Source organism: Uloborus diversus, chromosome 9 (assembly GCF_026930045.1).
Source record: "Uloborus diversus isolate 005 chromosome 9, Udiv.v.3.1, whole genome shotgun sequence".
Classification (NCBI taxonomy): Eukaryota; Metazoa; Arthropoda; class Arachnida; order Araneae; family Uloboridae; genus Uloborus; species Uloborus diversus.
In genome coordinates, this window is record NC_072739.1 from 101,071,642 (window position 1) to 101,092,770 (window position 21,129).

The 21,129-nt window shown below is 31.3% G+C and overlaps 1 protein-coding gene across 1 annotated transcript in view; it reads right to left on the bottom strand.

Moving 5' to 3' along the window:
- Positions 1-894: 894 nt before the first annotated feature.
- Positions 895-21,129, bottom strand: part of LOC129229993 (splicing factor Cactin-like) — a 40,416-nt gene continuing 20,181 nt past the window's right edge. The window contains exons 8-14 of the mRNA XM_054864377.1: positions 17,088-17,182; positions 15,152-15,308; positions 13,689-14,151; positions 7,829-7,988; positions 6,794-6,955; positions 4,431-4,514; positions 895-2,461 (exon numbers count right to left, since the gene is read on the bottom strand). Of these exons, the coding sequence (XP_054720352.1) occupies positions 2,222-2,461; positions 4,431-4,514; positions 6,794-6,955; positions 7,829-7,988; positions 13,689-14,151; positions 15,152-15,308; positions 17,088-17,182 (1,361 nt within the window). The 3' untranslated portion in view covers positions 895-2,221. The remainder of the gene's footprint in view (positions 2,462-4,430; positions 4,515-6,793; positions 6,956-7,828; positions 7,989-13,688; positions 14,152-15,151; positions 15,309-17,087; positions 17,183-21,129) is intronic.

The window sequence follows — 21,129 nt, forward strand, 5'->3', positions numbered from 1 at the left end:
TTTTTTTGCATAATTACCTACATTTAAATATTTCAAATAGAACTTTTTTTTAACATTAATAGCGGCTGAATCTTCCCACATTTTGTTGTTAGTGAAAATTCATTGGCAAAAGTGCTTCGTCAATAGTTTGGAGAGCGTGTCATAAAATATAGATCATTGAAGCTTTCTCTCAAAACAAATTGAAATTTTTGTCAAAAATACTCTACAAAATTTAGAGACAGGTGCTGGCAGAGATTCCAAAAAAAAAAATTTTTTTAAATAAACAAGCATCTTGTTTTTAAGCAGTCTTGAATTGTTAAGTCGTGAAAGAAAGTGCGAATCAAGTGACAAAACAGCTTTTCAATGGTAATTTTCTACAATTTTTTATAATAAACTATAAGAATATAGGAAATATAGGACAATTTCAAAAATATAGGAAATATAGGACATTTTTGATGCTTTTTTTGAAAATATAGGATATATAGGACTACTTCTACCCCGATCGACATTAATTTCCATTTTGCTCACCCCCGAATGAAAGTTGAGTTTTTTTCAACTCGACCACACGTGCCTAATAAGGTATAGACACGCGAAATATCCATTTTGACGATTCCTGGGTTAATTACAACGAGCTTTCTCGTGACGTCTGTACGTACATATGTATGTCGAATAACTCAAGAACGGTAGGTCCTAGAAAGTTGAAATTTGGTACGTAGACTCCTAGTGGGGTCTAGTTGTGTACTTCCCCTTTTGGTTCCATTGGGGTGTTTCTAAAGGGGTCTTTTCCCCTTTTTGGGGGAAAATCATTGTTCATTTCGATGTATACTCAAGTGGTGTTACAACTTGGCGATAAATTTGGCAATTTTTTTTTTTAATCTGGTTTCAATTTGGCCACTGTTGGTGATATTTAGAGAGTAAACTATAGAATCACATTAAAATTACCAATAATGGGAAAATGACATTAAATTGGAGTAAAAGTAAGTCATGTGAGGCACACACATCAGCTAGTTTATTTCAATTACTCTCAAGTTTGTATAGAGAGAAATTTGGCTCCAATTATGTTAATCTTATTTTAACATAGTGAAAAAATAAATTGATGAAAGGAATTAACAAATTTTGAAACAATTGCTGCTAATTTTGCCAGCGCCCTCCTTCTCAAATTTAAATACATCACGTTTTTCAAATTTAAATACCTCACAATCAACATTTTTTCTTATTTTTAGCATGGAAGGGTTCAATAAGAGAATCTGCAACTTTTTAGAGATTGATGATCAAAAAAGTGTGGCAAACCCTGGTATAAATATGCAGTTTTCATTTTTTTATTTACTTACATAGCACAAAATAACATTGTGTCATTCATCACCATGTCTCCCAAGACAAGAAAGAACTCATCAAAGTACATTATGTATTTCTTTGTTTTGGCAAGTTTTGGTGGGGCAAAACATTTTTTTTTTTTTGACAAAATTATTTTATAGAAGGAAACAAGAAATAGCATATAACAAAACAAAATATGTTACAATTTATTGCAATGACAGTACATCTATCTACAACAATGTTATAAGAATCATACAACTATTTTCCACCACAAAATTTCTCACACTAAAAGTGTAATATAAAAGTTTTCCTTCATTTAAGAGATAGTATCTTCATATAAAAGTCCATGTTTAAAATGCAAACAAGAAAATATGATTGACAAAACATATATATAAAAAGAGATAGTTGATAACAGTATAAAAATTACTTGCGCTATTACAGCCTTGTGACCTTGAGCTAAGAATCATTTTTGTATGTAAATAATGATAAATCCCTTCATTTTAAGTTATTTTAACATAAACCTTTTTACTGTACTAAATACCGTTTATACACTAGGGTACACTACTGTATTTTACACATCTTATTTATTCCTTTATTTATTCTGAAAGTTTAGTTTAAAACTTGTTTTGTTGTTAAGCTTGGAACAATCTCCTTTTTTATGTGTATGTAGTTAAGGCTTCATATCAGAAAATAAATAGTATAATAATTGTTAAGTGACATTGATAACATACTGTTTACCTACTCATTTTTGAATTGCCGTTTCTTTATGCCTGATACCTCAACTTCCTCTGATGACACTCTGTCTCCATTAACTCAGAAGTGAGAATTTCTACTGCATAACTTGACATTTATTATTTGCCGGATTGTGTCCTTAACAACGGTTTTATTTTCATTTTTACATATGCAATAGCAAGGCATCAAGAACAAACTATCTTCGGTAACGATATCTCTTGAAGTGGAAATATAACTGAAAGATGTTGTTGTGAAACTGACATCTAAAACCTTTTTTATATGAATATTCCATTTCGCGATTGATAATTTTAAAAGCAATGTCTTCATAGGGAGGCCCCGCATGAAAGCGTAGTATGGCAAAGTCTTTGTTGTCATCACAAGGAGTAAGTGTGTACTCTGGAGTTTTTGATTTATCAATCAAGTCAGGATAGAATATCTAAAAATAAATAAATATGCATTAATGATCGTGTCTAAGTTGCAAGTATATAAAGAAATCAAACAGTTGGAGGAAACTTATGTAATTAACAAAACAACAATTCGACAACAATCAAAAACATAAAAATAACAGAATTTGGCATTAGCAAGTGTCAATTATTACTAATAATCAATGTTTATTTCTTTATTTTATAAATCTTAGCTTCCCAGCTCTAAGCCAAAGTCTACTTATACTGACTGATATGACACAAGAATCTCTTTTCAAATGAAATATATTTTTCACAAAGTGATACTTTACCAGACAAAAAATAAGCTGCAAAATTTTACAATCATAAGAATAACTACAAGAACAGTCATCCTTTAGTTGACATAAGTCTCTTATGGTGAAATAGGAAATTGAGCCAGATGGTTTATCTTAATTAAAATACCCTAGCAGATGAACATGTTATGTGATATTTTTGACATAGAGAATTTAGTGCAAATAAACACACACACACACACACATATATATATATATATATATATATATATATATATATATTGTTTACATATTAAGTTTTTCCTTGCTACAAGTATTTCAGAAAAAAATTTACTTTCAGTACTGGAAAAAAATCTCCCCAATTTGAAAATATCAAGTTGGGAAGGATTAGTGGTGCGACATCCATGAAAGACATCAATGTTCAATATTAAAATTTCAATGGTATCGATGTTCTGTGACATCAAACATTTACATATGTTTTAAATCATGTAAGATCAAACAAATGCTTTTATGAGAAATTGAATTTTTTGCCTGTATTTAATAATCTATATCTAAGATTTTTGAACTATCTAAGCAAAGTCAATAATAAAAACAACAATGGTAATACGAATGGATTAATTAAAATCCTTTAATTTTAAATCAAGTACTAAATAATGAGTAACTATTGCATGTTTTTAAAATAAAAAATATTGAAAATTAGCAAACTAATTGGAATAATGAAAAATAAAAAATTATATACACTGATAATACATCTCACATATAGAATTACTTTGTGTCATCAACGAATCAAGCTAATACTACGTTTTATCTCAGTAGTGAACAACCTCTTTTTACCCAAGGGCAGCACCTTATTATAAGATGAATCTCACAAAACAGAAAAAGAAAATTAAAATATATTTAAATTTTTATAAATAACATGGGAAAACATAGAAAAAGAAAGAAAAATTTATAAAAACCAAGAAGTTTTTATCATTACTAAAAGCTTATTTTATGAATATGGAGTTCCAATCTGTGTTTTAAAAACCAATTTCCAATCATTTGGCTTCAAATTTGCAACGATAATTCATAATAGCGAATACAGACTATCTATTGTTTAGGAAGCTTCCTGAATATATTTAGTATTTTATGATTCATAACAGCAGGCAAGATGGATTGGCTTTGCAGTCTGAATCTGGCCCATAGGCTGTAGGTTGTACACAACTGCTTTATCTGAATTAATATTGTCATTTACTTGACTCCTTCAAGTTGTTAAGACAGAAAAAAAAATACGGAAAAAAAACATGCTTATTATTCTAGCTCCTTGGATTACATAATTCAGCAAAAAAAGAAAAACATTTCGTCCAACTTTTTGTAATTTAGATAGTCCATTCACTTCTCTCGAAAAATGCAATCATAGGTCCCTGGGTCCAGAAAACAAAAATTTAGAAAATTAATGTTTTTAAATTTTTTTTAATGCAATATAACTACAAGTGAAATGTATCGAACTTTGATCTAGAAAACATAAAAGTAATTAATAAAAACTTTAACTAATAAATGTATACCATTTCACAAAAATGGGAAAACATCAAAAATAAAAAAACAATCTTAACCATATCGATTTCTGAGCAACTCAAACAAAAGGAGTCCTTGCCCAGCCTCACGGTTAGCACAAAGTCTATTTATAAACCTAAAATTAAGAAAGAAATGAAAAATAATGAGAAATAAAAATTACATTAAATTTGTATCCTTGAACGATCTTTGGTGGTGGGTTGTCCATGTCATAATGAGTCTGATTATATTTGTTCCATTCAAAGCCCTAAAAAAAAGAAAGCAAAGCATTTATTCATAACATCCAGAAATTCGAGAAACAAAATATTTATAACAAATACATTTTTAAATGTTTTCAACTTAATCTTATCTCTAATACTTCCTTAACTTTTTTCATAAAAAATAATTCAAAAGTTTAAGTGCAAGTTTTAATCAAGACATAAGAATACAATCGTTATCACATCTATTATTCCTCAGTGAAGTACCAAGCGCTCTCCTCTGATGGTCATAACGATTTGTAAGTAACTATGAGAATAAAACTTTTCTTAGGATACAGTGATCTCCGGTTTATGGTGATATTCATACAAAAATTCAACGTGAAATTTCAAAATCATGAACAATTATCTTGGGATAAAATCAATGATGAAATCAGGAACATATACTAATAAGCAACTGTATCAGAAATAAAAAATTATTAAAATGATGAACAAGGTTAAAGGTTTCAAATGCCACAGGAACTACATAAAAATTTTCTTTAGAATGCACTAAATGCACAAATAAAAAAACTAGAAATCACATGAGAATTTTTTTTACGCACCAAGAATTGTATAATTTTGTACATATTTCTTCTTCATTCCCCCCCCCCCCTTTCCTGACATATATACAGTCAACTCGTGATAACTTTGAATGTGAAACAATTTTTAACTTGTTCTTACTTTAGTCTGACTAAAAACTAGAAAAACGTTGTGTAAGCAATCTTCAAACATTTTAACTTTTTTGAGATACTCAAAAATTTCCAACAGTCTACCCCTTATAGACTGCTACTGGGTAGAAAAATATTTCTTTACAGTTGCTTGAAGTTCCCATGGACAAAATTGCCTCTTGCAATACGCTGCTTAGTTTAATTTACTTAGTCTTAGTAATGGATCTTAATGTTATATAACTAGCATGAAAAAGCTTGAAAATGAAAAGTAAAATATTTTTATCTTTGCATGAGTGATATATGACAAAACCTATGTTATTTAAAGCTCACATTTACCATCTGATGCAGAGCAGAACTCATTGCTTTTCACTATCAGAAGATCATAATTTTTTTAATTTTTAAAACTAACTTTTTGCAACCACAAAACATTGTGTACGCAGCATGTTTAAAATTTGAGCTTTACAATAATGTTTCTTTTATCACATATTTGAAAATTCTTTGAGGCTGTGGAAAGCTTGGTGGTTAGGAAGTTGAACTTGGGATTGGATGGTTTCAAGTTTGATGCCTAAGGCCATGAGCCAAGTACAGGCAGATATGTGCTCCTTAAATCTGTACGTCCAAAAGTCATGTGTCTAGATCATTGAGTGGTAATCACCGATACAGCAGATAAAAAAAATTGTTGCTCTCCTTTAGACAAATTTAAATTTGTGTATAAGTTGTTGAAGTGGAGATGACTTGTGGAGCAATCTCCTACTGGTTAAGCCAAGCATAGTCCAATTTAAAAGTCCAACCTCTTAAGGCAATGTCTCCCCTCCTTCCATGAATATTGGTTTCAATAGATACCAAAACAACAACATTTGGAAACTCACAAACATGCATAAAACATGGTATGTTAGTATGGAATCATTTTCGACATGGTGGTTTGATCAGTGAGGCATTGAACTCATAACTGGAAAGTGGTGGATTCAATGAATCCCCATCGAGGATCTTCCATGTACGCTAATGGTGACAGGTGCATGTTAAATGCATCATGGTTACAGAATCCACTAAGCTCCCATTCCAAATCAATAACTCGGGAGGGGGGAGGGGCTTCGCTCCTGGTCTGTATCAAAAAGCAAAGCTGTCTTTAGGGTCTCCTTTAAAAGGTCAAACAATGTGTAAAGGTACATATAGGGGAATGTGGTGTAGAATGAAAAAGGAAAGATTGTTATTCACAAAAGAGAAATTTGGTAAACATACTGAATCTTTGAAAAAAATTATAAGTGAAACCTCCACTGATAGTCAAAGTTAGAACCTATTCACCTATTTTTCATGAAAAACATCCCTAAACTTGCTATACTATAAAAATTTAATGATGGCGTCACAGTAGCCAATCAAATCAATGAAAAAAGGAGTAAAAAAGCTTCAAGAAATCGTGAAAACATTCTAGAAGAGAAAATAGTAAAGAACTGTAGAAGGGGGGAAAATGCAAATGCCATTAAAAGCATTGAGCATAGAACATATGAATTTTACATAATATTCATCAGATTGTAACAAAGATTTAAAAATATGCACAAAAAAATAGAGAATTTCATAACACACTTGTTTGACATGGCAACAACTAAACTAAACTGAATGGCACTTACTGTGTGCACACGATTAAAATATCTAGGCTTTCGAGGTCGGTACTTGTCTGACAATAGATATGTTTGATGAACTGGGTGCTCAACACTGAAAACAGCTTCATCTGGCCCCATTTCTTGCCGTGCAATTTTTTCAAAAGCTTTTTCCTCAGTGGTTAAAGCATCCTGAAAAAAAAAATTTACATTTGAAATGTAACCACTCATTGAACTATGAACAAAGCATTTTAATTGATTATAAAAACACATTCCTTTAAATTTTGTTTATTTTAACTTTTAAGGAACAATGTTTAACTTGCAAAATATATAAGTGGTCTACATGTTATCCAGAACAGCTGCACATATTTCAGAAGTGGTAGCAATTTAAATTATTTTAAACTGGTACTACAATAAGCACAAAATTGAACTTGAGAAGGATTTGTTCACTTATTTCTATTCAATGTTCTTGAGATGGAGAAAATTTCTTTTCTGCTTTTCTTTTTATCACTATAATGAAATTGGTGGCCCCATTTCTGAAAAACAGGGGAGGGAGTTAGCAAAGCTTTTCTCAGTGCCTCTCTCACCCCCCCCCCCCCCATGTTTGGTCATGCTACACCTATGCCTAAAGCAATAGCTTGAGCCTAGATGTTGCTCTTTCCATAACTCTTACACAGCTTGTAAGTATATATGAGGCAGTGAAAAGCAAAGGGATGCACGTGTCAAAATTAAAAATTTGGAGATAACCAGTATGGATAGTAAATGAACCTCTCTTCTGTCTTGGGGCAAGATATAGTACTAGGAGCCCTGGTAGGTATTGCTACACAGCATGATTTAGAAAAACTTTTCAACGACCTAGGACCAGAACTTTAAACGTGTTTCAATTAATACTTAAAAATGTTGCTTCTCGCTGCTTCATATATTAGTTTTTAAATATTGAATGCTTTTGTAATTAAAGATTTCAGTAATTATTTTAGCTCTTTCTTTGTTACTGTTTTTTAGATAAAAAGAATAAGCACATGAACTCGAAATATAATTTAAAATAAAAGTTTCAAATCAACATACATCACTGCTACTTGAAAATACTCTATTTTGCCTGAATTCAATGCGTTGTGCATCTTCTACTTCATCAATCACAATAACTCCCGGTTCTAACTTTTCAAATGGAATTAATGTTGGACTATACCTGCCTGAATCATACACTTCTTCATTAGATGCTTTCAGCCTACAAAATGATAATTGAAAAGATATTAATATTGCAGATGTCTTTTATTAATTATACAAGCTAAAATTTTATATTTTGGGTACTTCTGTCATCAAAAGTATGAATTAAAAAATGTTCACCAAATTTTTCTATTGTATTCTTAAATAACCCTTTCTTAAACAAGCAGTAATAGGGCAATTCCACGAAAAGTGGTCCTGACCCACCAAAACATTTTTTTCACATAACATAGAAACAACCCTTATTTTTTGACATAAAAATTATCTATACCTTTTAATTCTAGCATCAATTTTGAGTTTAAAATATTTTTATATCAAATTTTTGCCTTATTTGATAACATTTATATGAAACTTTTTTTAAAAAAAACTGCATTGTTTAAACAAATGTAAGAGCCCTTTTTTTTCTTAATCATTCATTTTTGGGGTGGAGGGGAAACTATCAAATATCATGAACACAGATGCTTTACTATAATTTTGTCGCAATTTTTTTAATGAAGACTTTTGATAAGATTTTAACCCTCCAAAACATGCAAGTCACTTTTTATTGGTCACACACGTAATGCAAAAGGAACAAAAGCTTTCCTATAAGGTCAAATTAGGAGATTAGATGAAAAATATCTCATGTCATATCATAAATTAACTTGATTTATAATACCTGTAACCTGACTTTCATTTTCAAACATTTGGCAGAAAATTTGTAACGTGGCTTTTGAAAGAAGTCACACACATAACGCTCCTGAATTGTTTTCAATATAAAACCATTTTTACATACTATTTTTAGGAAAAAAAGTACTTTACGTAATTCAACTAAAAATATTGTGTGCTGGCACTGAAACCAAGACTCAATGAGTGATAAAAAAATAATAATAATATTAATAATAAAATAAGAAATGAATAAATAGATAAGAATTGTTTATTTCATACCCAAACAGCAATTTAAACCAAATATTTGCATTAATATATTTTGATAATTTTTGGTATTTGAGAAGAGAAGTGAATAAATTCTACAGATGATTTAAAATATTCCAAATAGTTTTAAACTGCATAAGTAAGTATTAGAAGTTCATGATAGGTTATAAGCTTGTCATTACTATTTAATTCATTTACAAATAAAATTTAACTTCATCTTCATTTTTTATTTTGTAAATATATCTACTTTCAGTTTAAGTATTTACTGGCTGCCTTCCCCGGCATTGCATGGTCTATCTCAAAAATAAAAGTTGGGTCAAGTGACGTATTTTCAACAACCAGGCTTAAATAAAAGAAAAAAATAGTGTGAAATCTCCATTCAATGTGCAGAATAGAGCAATTTTATGCCTCAAAATTTAAATTCAGATGTCATAGGGTTTATTTTAAATTTAAAAAATGTTATTGTTAATACTAGGCCTAACTATCCCGTTTCATGGATCGACCGGTAAAACAACCTTAAGTGGGGCCGATCCCCCATAGGGGGGGGTGAAAATACCCTATGTGAATTCTTAGGCATCAAAGGACCTCTGTGCCAAATTTGGCAAACATCAGCTTTAGACTAAATTTGAATAAGGAACCCCCCTCCCCCGGGGGGTTGGGGTCAAAGCCCCCATAGGGGACAAAAATCTCCATGTGAATTCCTGAGCACCAAAGGACCTCTGTGCACAATTTGGCAAAGATTTGATGTAAACTGTGCATCTTTATTAGGAAATCCCCCTTAACTGCTGCATGCGGTCACACACCTAACGCTAATAAAATATTTTTTATTGCTATAGTACGAGCTTCAGAAAAAAAATATTTATGGAAGCCTGACTTGGTATACTTAGACACATGCACAAAAAATACTGTTCATTTACCTTTTGAAATTGCAGGAAATAACAAAATAATGAGGTACAGATTATTTTAAAATTTTCCGAGTCATACACGTAACAATGCATTTACAATGTCATAAAAAAAATTTAGAATAATCCTATAAAAAAACTGCCACCTAAAGACGCTTACACATGTTCTGTTACTCCAATAGAAACTATTCAGAAATCTTTTTAAAATATCACATTGGTTTTTAAAATATCACATTGGTTTTTATTGTTTTTTACAAAGAAATGGTGTCAAAAAGGCACACACGTAACGCTGCAATGGCCCAATACATTAGCTTTGGCCCAGAAGGAACAGAAAAAACACAAACACAGGAAAAAGGAAGGTTTTTTTTCTCTTCTAATAACCACTCTCTCTCTCTGCCCCTATATACACACACAAACATATGCAACTTTTTGCACTGAGCAATGTGTTTTGAACTTCTGGGAGTGCAATTAAATTTTTAACCCCCCCCCCCCCCCCACCCAAGCATAGAATAATGAAAAGGGCATTTGGAAAAATCTATGTATACCACTGCAATCAAATTTAAAGTACAATTCAGAGTTAATTGCAAAATAATTACTAGTTAATGCAAGCTACAACTTTTAATAACAAAGCCCAATATTTTACTGTGCATCTGCTTCTACAAGAATATATTTAATTTTTTAATAAACAAAACAGTTTCTTCACATTAGCTTTATAATGTGTCGTTTGCAGTTAAAGAACATTAAAAACTTTATTTTAATAGGAAAATTAAAAATATTAGAGTGACTGGCGGTTCAAAAAAGCAATCAAGAAAAAAATAAACTTTAGCAAATTAAACTATACATGCCTGGGAATGTAATTAATTATTTAAATCAATGAGTAAAATACACTAGAGAAATGATTTGCAAATGCTCGTTTATTACAGGGACCGCGTTAAGCATTGGCCAATGCGCCAAATACAGTGAAACCTGTGTAAGTTGACCACTTGCGGTGCAGTACTTTGGTGGTCAACTTATAAAGGGGGTAATGATGATTTTTTTTTTTTTTTTTTGTCATTTCTTGCACCATGTATTCATTGTTTGGCTAATTGACACTTATTCTTTCTGTTCAACTCACTTTCATTGTTTAGCATTGCTTTGATTTGATACAATAATTTAAACAATAATTTAAAATGTTATTCAAATATTTTTTGGGATTATTTTCCCAGAATGACATATAATGTGTCATGCAAATTTAAAATTTCAGTAAACTGATCAAAAAAAAAAAAGTCTTATTGTTTATGAAAAGTTACTCATTTGATATTAATAGTTCCTAAAAATTCATAGCTAATCAAAAATTACAAATATTTCGCTTTATTTTTTTCTCATATACACTTAAAACCCCATGATGATCTACTCAAACACAAGAGGAGGTTTAGTTATGCTGCTGTTTCATTTAGTTGGTAAAATGCTGGTCTGGTACCAAAAATATTCTTGGGAAGCTATAAAAAAATAATAATAAAAAAAAACTACTAAATAAAATTTTAAAAAATAAACCAACTTACAAAGGGTTTTTTACAATACTCGAAACCAAATTTGGTGTTTATTAGTGGTCAAGATAGACAGGTGGTCGAGATAGAGAGGTGGTCAAGTTACAGAGGTTTTCCTTCATTATATAAGATATGACTAATTCCGTTCCTGACAAAAGCGGTCAACATAGACAGGTGGTCAACTTACAAAGGTGGTCAACTTTACAGGTTTTACTGTACGATAAAATCGTAAAATCGGCGAACAAAATTCGAATTTGGCGAATTTATTGGCAAACAGAAAATTCTCTAAATCTAAAATATACACAGAGGAAAAAAAATCTCCCTTCAGAAGTCAATCTAGATAAAAATAAAGTCCGTTCATAAAATTTGGAACCCTAAAAACGGACCCGTCACAAAATTCCCACCCCTAAACGAACCTTTCACAAAACTCCCAGACTAGCAATCACTGAAAGTTGTTTTATCCTCGGAACACTCCGAGCAGATTGAGGTGCGCGTTAGCATCGGATCGGAGCGTTACCGTCCATCGGATCGGAGGAAGGATGACGTTTGCCTATCGCCTCTTTGTGTCACTGTACTTGCGCCTCTCGCTGATTGGATATCGAGTGTGCAGCTTGGCTACTGAGTACCGAAAGTGTTGGCGGATGCCTTGTCGAATGGCGCTTTTGTTTCATTGTGTTCGATGTCTGAAACATCGGAGTAAGATAGGAATGCAGTCTTTACTTCGTTAAAAGCTTTTATTTCTACTCTTAAATTTATTGAAGAATATTAAATATCACTTGAAGTTGTTTTTAGTCATTTTTTCCTTTGAAAAATTACATATGATTTGGAAAAACTACTTAATTTACATTTTTTTTCTCACCAAATTCCTTAAAACGAACAAAAATTCCTGGATATACCCCTGCCCTTATCCTCAAAAAATTGTCAAAAATTAAGTTAACTTCACTTTCTGATTAAATATTTTTGCAGACAAAAATACATTTAAAATGAGTAAAAGTTAGTCTTTGACTAAAACTTAAAATTTGGCTAACACTTCAAAAATTTGGCAATTTTCCTGGCGAACGATTCGAAATCCTTAGCGCGATCCCTGTATTAAATATTTTGGCATAATTTTAGATTGTGAGGGAACAATACTTTTGTGAGAAAAAGGTGTTATTCCATCACAAGTTTAAAAAAAAAAAGCAGAAGCAAAAAATTCAGAATTGCCAGACACACCAACAATTTCATTTGAAAATTTTTGGTAGTTTGTTAGAAAAAAAAGAGTACTAGTTTTGAAACACAAAGGAATCAATACGTCTTGGTACTTTTCGTTGCAGGTCAAGGATTAACTTTCTTACGCACCTATTAGCTAAACAAGTCGAGCACTACATGCTCCTGAAAACTGCTGGGGAACCTACAGTTTTAAGTTGATTGAAAACAGCTTCGGCAAAATTTAGTAGAAGTGTTATGCCGTTCAATAACATCCATGCCTCTGTGAAGATTTTAACATGAATCATTGGTGCAGGACTTTTGTACTTTTTATAATCAATGTCTCTTGTATGTACAAAAAAAAACATTAATTTGAATTTTGACATCTTGAATTCAAATTATGATTTTGGCAATCACGAGTGTGTGTTGTATGTGGGTAGGGGTATGTGTATGTGTGTTTGTGTGTAGGGGTATGTTTATGTGTGTGTGGGGGGGTATGTGTATCTGTGTGCAGGCATGAATGTGTGGGTAGTTGTGTGTGTAGGTGTTTGTGTGTGTATGTGTTTGTGTGTGTTTTTGTGTGTGTATGTGTTTGTGTGTGTTTTTGTGTGTGTATGTGTTTGTGTGTGTTTTTGTGTGTGTATGTGTCCGTATAGTTGTGTATGTATGCGCATGTGTGTAGGACATGGATGCAACCTGGAGACGGCTTTCGCTATATGAGCAGCATCGTGAGGAGCCGGTCGACGGTGATGGTGCGGAGGGTGGAAGTGGGAAAATAAAATGATAGCACGCCAAAAACAGTCAAATGAAAGCAATAAGCAATCGTGATTGCTCAAAAAAAAAAAAAAAAAACGCACACAGAAGTCTAGTATGCAGCCAAAGTACAATCACCCAAAGAAAATATGAAACTTGAGCTTGTCTCGAAATAATCACTAAAATAACTCCTGTAAAGATGAAAATTCAGCTTAAGAGCAAATGCAATCTCCCATCTAAATATGAAAACTTAGCTAGTGGGTAAAAGTAATCACCCCTGTAAATATGAACATTTAACAAGTGGATTACTGCAATCAGACCTGAAAACATTAAAATTTTTTATAAGTAACAGCAGTTATCTCCATAAATATGAAAATTTAACCTTTTAGCAACTATTACACCCCTGTATAATATGAAAAATTAGCTTACGGGCGACTTTCTCCACTAGTAGAAGCGCCTTTTTCTGACTTAAGCGTAAATGGCCCATCTTCTGGATCACTTCTCTCTTTTGCAGAGGGTGTCTCAACAACATCTGAAGCGATACTTTTTTCAGCTGTCGATGTTGAAGCAACATCAGTTGGAGTGTTTATTGTATTACCAGACACACAAGGAAATAAGGGAGGATCTTTTGCCGTCACACCTTGCTCTTCTTTCAACTTAAACAACTTCTGCTTCAGATTTTCTTCGTGCTTCTCACGGAGCCTGGCTCTTGCCATATATGCATTCAGGCGAGAGAGGAGAGTTTCCCAGTAAGCCACATCAAGCGTCTCATCGGCACTCGACAGCTTCTTTTCAATTTGCTTATACATAGCTTGTAATTGCTTTGGGGTTTTTCCTTTGAATATTGCGACAATTTCACATCCAACAGCAGAGTTGATACTCTCTCTTCGATCTAGACAAATTTCAGTAAATTTTCAAAATTAGGAGTCAATAAATCATTTTATTATTAACTTAATCATTTTATTACAACAAACTCGTGCATGGATAGATATGTATCAGTTTTGCAATAACATATTACAGGTAAAAACAGTGTTGGACATAGGAATTTAAATCACAGATACTGAGATAAGTTTCCTAGGTGTCAAAATGAACATTATAAATGAACTATTTTGAACAAACAATAAGTGTCTTTAAAACATTTCTTAAAGTATTAATAATAATTATGCCTGATAGCACATGGTAAATATTAAGTCAAAAAATTCTGTTGCATGTTCATATGGAAAATAACATTTCATTAAAACAAAATTGCCTACTTTTAAAGAATTAAATGTCTACGAATTAATCCATTGTACAGTATCTGACTCTTTTTTGCATAAATGCAATCAAAATCCAATCAGTCGTCAGTGTGTCAAGCTCATGATGAATCCAGAAGGAAGAGTATTGTTATCCAAAGCTTTAGGCATTGATTTCAGCTCTTGTGTTTCGAAATCTAAGAGTCAAAATTTAATTTTTCAACGCAAACTCACTTTTAACAGGGGTAAAAATAGGTAATTTGCATAATTTATGCAATCTGATTCTGTTATTTATACACATGTTAGGTTGCCATGAGAAACAGCCTAAGATATACCTGACAAAACTTTGACTCTTATTTTAAAAAATCCAGAATAGTTCAACGAATTTATGCAGCTTATATTCATATAAAATGTCTTTTTTTTTCCAAACAGTAAATAACCTTAATTCTGTTTCTGTTAGATTTGATAATACAATTAATCGCTTTGGCCCATGGATAATTACCAATCGATTTCATAATTTGCAAATTTATTAGTTTGCCATACAGTTGTTTAAAAATTTACTAACAGCAAACTTATTAAACTACATGAATGTATTTTTACTAAAAATATAAAGAAGATTTGTTTATGAAATCTGCTTCATTTAAATAGACTTAGAATTACCTCCAACATTTTTCTTTTCCTCATCTCGTGCACGTGAAATTTCATCCTCAACTATAATTTGAATGTCTTTCCAAAATTCCAATTTGTTTTCATTTTCCATCTCCATGTAGATCTTTATGTCTTCCAGCAAATTTTCCAGATCTTCAATTTTTAATCCCTAAGAAGTTCAAAGTATTAATTAATAAATGATTAATTTGTGTCAATTAAAAATAAATAAAGAAGTGACTATAGTTGGGGCAAAACTAACCTGGCAGTGTGGTCATAATGCTGTGATTAGGATGTGCGTAGCCTTCACAATGCTGCCAGGTTAGGTTTGCCCCAACTATAGTTAAAAGATTAAACTTTTTTCTTTCTTTTTTTGATGATACATGAATGTTAGAGGCATTCTGTGAGTCTTTTTTTAATATTATTAATTTTTATTCATTTATTTTATGTAGCTGTCTGGATATTAACTTTAAAAAAGAAATGCCACTTTCTTTCTAATTATGATTATTGTATCAGGGTTCATACACAATTTAGATCCAAGACCTTTTCAGCACTTCATAACATTTTTCATGACCTTGTTACATGAAGAGAATAGTACGATTTGATGTAAAACTTGACAATTTTTTTCTGGAAATGGGCATTAGAAAAACTTACGTCAGTACCACTACCTCATTGAAGCACTTACTAGTGACTGAAAAAATATGAGTGCATGCTGCAGAAACTAATAAATTATTCTTATTTGTCTTTATCATATAAATTCAAGCAAAATAAAAATACAGTGAAAGCAATACACTGATGTTTAAATGTCTAATAAATATTTAATAAATAGGTCTGAATAGTAATGAATGGGACAAAAATTGAATGAGTCATTACTAAGTTTCCAATAACAAATTTACTTTATAAAAACATTGTCCTTTGGTGTCATTAGTGCATCTAATTACCCATGTAACTTGACAGCGTATGCATTCATTAAAGTCAAGCCACGTTTTTCAGTAAATTCATTTTTCCAAAACAGATATTTCAGCTGGCCACAAGGGATCATATGTTGGGCACCAATGTTTTAAGGTATTAGAATTCCCCTATTTCTATGTTCTATTGCGTGACTAAAGTCTTCATTTTCTAAAGCCTTCAACATTATTAAGGTAAACTCTGGTAAATTTAATAATGAATTTTTTACAAGTAGTTGAAACAAACTTGGATGCAATTGAATTACACTTTTTGAGGGGACCTTACAAAATCAAGAATATGCAAGTCCACTACTACAGCGTACAAAATGTAAGAAGTGCTGAAAATAATGGTTAATTCAAAATTAGTGACGCCCCAGTAGTAAAATCACATTACAAAAAAAGGCGAGCGGCTGTTACAGAAGCAGATGAAATTGGATTCCAAAACTCGGATTTGTTTTTGAGATCGTTCAATTTATATGCAATATTACTAAATCACTCAATATTTCTAGCGCTCTTTTAGCTATTGTTACTTTCTTACTGCCCAAGACACTTTTCCATCACTTAAAATAAATTTCCATGACTTTTAATGAAAATATTAATTTTCAATGACTTTTCCAGGTCTGAAATTTGTTTACTTTTTCCCATTACTTTTCAGGATTTCCATGACCCGTATGAACCCTGTTGTATGTAAAATTGCTTCACATATTGCTCTTGAAAAGTTTTCATAAAGTATTTGCTCTTTTATTTTTTCTTGTCTTATAAATAATAAACAATCCATAAAAATTGAACATTGCATTTTATATATTTTTACTGAAATAAGTCAATCTAGAGGAAGTAATTACAGAGTGGCTACAGGAACTGTAATATAAAATTTCCTGACCAATTCACTCACTAAGTTCATCAAATTTATCTCGTTTAAATTACTACTGATAAAAGTTATCTCCACATGAAAACCAGTGTATGTTTAAAAAGAAGGGAGCATTCAAAAAGTATTTAAAACTTACATTTAAATATGTGTAGGGCTCATGACACAAAAACTCGACAGAACAATCTTCTTCTTCAGAACTACAATAGCGAGCCAGAAGATCAATTGGTTTAGCTAAGAGCAAAAATAAAAATACATAAGCAAAATATGAAAATGTAATTCAAAATATAGTGAAGAAAATTTAAAGGATGAAAAAGTTTAACACAGACAAGCGAACCATGAAAAAGTTTCTGAGGAAAAAACTTTTTTCGCCTTCTTAGAAGCTTGGAAAATTACGTGCAAAAAAAAAAAAAGCATGAAAATTTTTGCTAAGGAATGTCTTTGAAGTCACTTTAAATATTCACAAATAAACTATATAGTAACCTACACAAGCAAAAATCAAGCCATAGAATGATGGACCATAACACACTAAAAGCAATATAGTCGACTCTCTGTTGAACGACTTTCAAGGGACCACAAAATATTGTCCTTAAGTAGAATGCTTTTAAAACTACAATGGAGCATCCAGGACCGTGAAAAGTTGTCTTTAAATGGAGAAAATAGTTAAATAGAGCGTCGTTAAACAGAGAGCCAACTGTATGTATATTTATACTAACAGACACATTTCTTGCTGGTAATTGAAATGTTTTAAATACATTTTTGATAAAAACCATTGAACCACTTTACTTTATTACACAAAGTAAAACTTTTCAATGCAAAAAAAAAAGTAGGTGGAAAGAATTATTTTGGTTTTAAGGAGAAAAAAACACAGCAAAATAAAAGCAATATCAAAACTGGGGATACTAGGTCATAAAGGGCCTGTTAGCCTAATCCAGATTTTTTTATTTTTTTTTTTTTAATATGTATTGGATTGTGATGCACATCTAGCAAAGTGTGGCCACTTCATCTCCCTGTTTAAAAAAAAATATGATTCAAAAAGAAAAGCTCAAACAAGTACCAGTTAGAATTTTCTAATTTTTGCTAAGTTGAGTAAATTTCATCTTTCACAAAGATTTGTTTTTTACTTACTAAAAAATTCCAATTTTCATTTTTACAAATAATATTCAGAAATATAATATTGTTCCTAGTTATTATTAAATCTGTCTGTTTATTGAAGTGCTTTGAAAATAATTTCTTACAATCATCAAAAGAAAAAATGGCAATACAGGCTAGTTGGACCGACAGGTCAATATGGAGCACCACATTTTCATTTTTTTGCAACGATGAAAATAATGCAGAAGGAAGTTAAGGGCGAAAACTAGTTTAGGAGGCCAAAATTTTAGTGTTTTTCAGGATTTTTTTAACAGGAAAGAAATAATCAGACTTTCTTTAAACTTGAAGGATATTTTATTCATCTTTTGAAGTACACCTTATAACTTTTTGAAGTCATTTCCACCAGAATTAGTGGAGTTAGAAGCTCTTGTCCATGGGCGGTCGCCATCAGAGCTTGTTGCTGATGGGCATGACCGAAGCCACAATTTTTGTCTTTAACTATTACAATCTTTCTTTTCGTAAATAACATACTTCCCTAGAATATGAACCTAATTGTGGTCAAAAAGGTTGAAAATTGTAGGTTTTTGAGGTGTTTAATTACAATGTTATGTTTTTCTACCATTTTTTTCACATTTCTTGCATTAAAAAAAAATATTTTAATTAATAATACCATCAAAGAGTTAGGTTCATATAGAGTATAATTGAATAAAGAATATTCAAACGAATTTTCAGAACAATTGGTCAAACACTCTTTGAGCTGGAATGGCCACTGTTTCGAGAAAAATGAAAATGCATCTGAAAAAAAAATGCTGTAAACATTTTTGACTCTCCACAGTCACTTTCAGAGCTCACAGCATCAGAACAAATCAGAATTTTTCACTGAAATTTTGGAAACATAATCTTGAATAGTTTTACTAAAATTTTATGACATTTTTATGGATTTGTTGACCGGTCTAAACTGGTTTCCCCCCTTAATTCAATGTCTAACTTGATACCTTATAATTATTCTAGAAATAGTCTTTCTGATTACTTTATTTACATCAATTTGCATTTTAATAACATGACAACCTCAAAGAATTGTGTCAGAGCCAGATTAAGGCATGGGCACGGGCCCAATTCACCATCTGGGGTGCACCAAATCTGTAGGTGCCATTTTGATTTTGGACTCGCACTATATCAAGATGTAAAGATTAAATCAAGGAAAATCCCTGTAAAAATTTAATATCTTTCGCAAATCCCAAAAACCACTACATATTGGTTCTATATTTACAATGCTTTTTAAAGTTATACCATTAATTATTTTGATATTACTGGCTTTTTCAACGGGCAAAGTTTGACAAAATCTTATATTATCATGTTTAGTTATCGCAATACTATGTCACTTCTATTTTTGTAATATAAGGTACCACCAAATTTAGTACAGATATGTTAATACGTAAGTATCAAGATATTTTACTGCTTCTCCATATAAAATAATCTTGGGAAGGGGTGCAAAAAAAAAAATTTCGTGTAGAGTGTTCAAAAACTTTAGTTGGCCCCGTGAATGGTGTACAAATGATTTTAATGATTTTTTTTTATTTATTTAGGATAGGGTTTTTTTTTTTTTTTACAAACAAAATAATAGTTTTGATCAAGGTTTGTCCATTTCTTTTACTTTTAGCAGAATATTAAATAAAAGTGCAGGTTAACTTACCGAGCAATTGAGGCAAGTTAGCACGATTGACTAGAGGTCAATCTTTGCTTACTAATACTTGTAACTAATATCATCTAATTCTACATTGAAAACTTTTATTTTTACCTCAAAAAGTTTTTTAAAATGCTTAATTCCAATTTTTCAAGAACCATAGTAGAAAATGCTGATTGGTCTACCCTATACATTTTAAAGATAACTAATGCACTTTACATTTGGTCTATAATAGAAATAATGTTCTGATCAACTCTTCTGTAAAGATTTTGAATTTGATGAACTGTCAAAAAAAGTTTGTCAAAAGAAAACGGATTGTCCTTCAATAATAAATAAAATCAGAAATGCTTGGTTGGTAGAATGAAGTCTATGGGAGCATAACTCGCTTTTAACGAGTAAACCTCGCTTAAAAAGAGCAATACTTTTGTGATTCATAAAATTTCTATCGACTTCCAGCTAAGCTTATCCTATTTTTGGTAATTTTTTTTTTAATTCCAAAGTCAAACAAAGTTAGTGATAAATTATAAATCCTGAGAACAAGAGATGACAGCATTTTTTTTTTTTATTTGCGGAATAAAAAAACATTTGAAAATTACGTATGTGTGTGTATATGCATATTTCTCAAAAACAATGTCACAAAAGACATTCAGACAGTTCAAGGAAAAGTCACCAACTTCTTTGGTACTGTACAGTGATTAAAAAGTAGGAAATTATAACGAGCTAATATCGCAGTCCCTTTGAGAAGATTATAAGCAAGCTCGAATCAGGGTTCATACTCAATTTCAAAAATAAAATGAAGGATTTTTGGAGGAGTTTTGAAGGAGTAAAATGAGATTTTGAAGGAGTACTAATGGGCTGTCCTTAAATGGTGTTGCACTTTTATTCATCGTATTTGACCCCCTTCCTCTTTGTCACAAAATGTCACACTTCACCTTACTACTCCTCGTCACATCTCATAACATAGTGTTGTAACAACTGTGTGATGTCACTTTTTATCACTCTTTCTCTTACCCTTGTCACAATTTCATGAACCCGGCTCCCGCTCAAGTTATGACACCAAACATGGATGATCCTTTTTACATTGTCAGAACTGCGATTTACTAAACAATTGTTTTCTTTAACACAATTGCTTAATATAGTACATCTACTTATGTATTTATAATATTTAAATAATAATTAGACAAACTGGCTTTTGCTGCTGAGAGTGTGGTGGAGGGGAAGGCAATAGTTATAAAACTTGAAAAAGTAGCCAAGCACCATTTAAGCATGTTTTACTTCGCTTATGAAATGTCTTAGTCATTTAATAATATTTTCACCTTCAACTTTTATGACTCCTATGCTCAATTTGTAAATCACACCTTTATGAAAAAAAATAAACATACGAAATTACTACATCAAAATCATA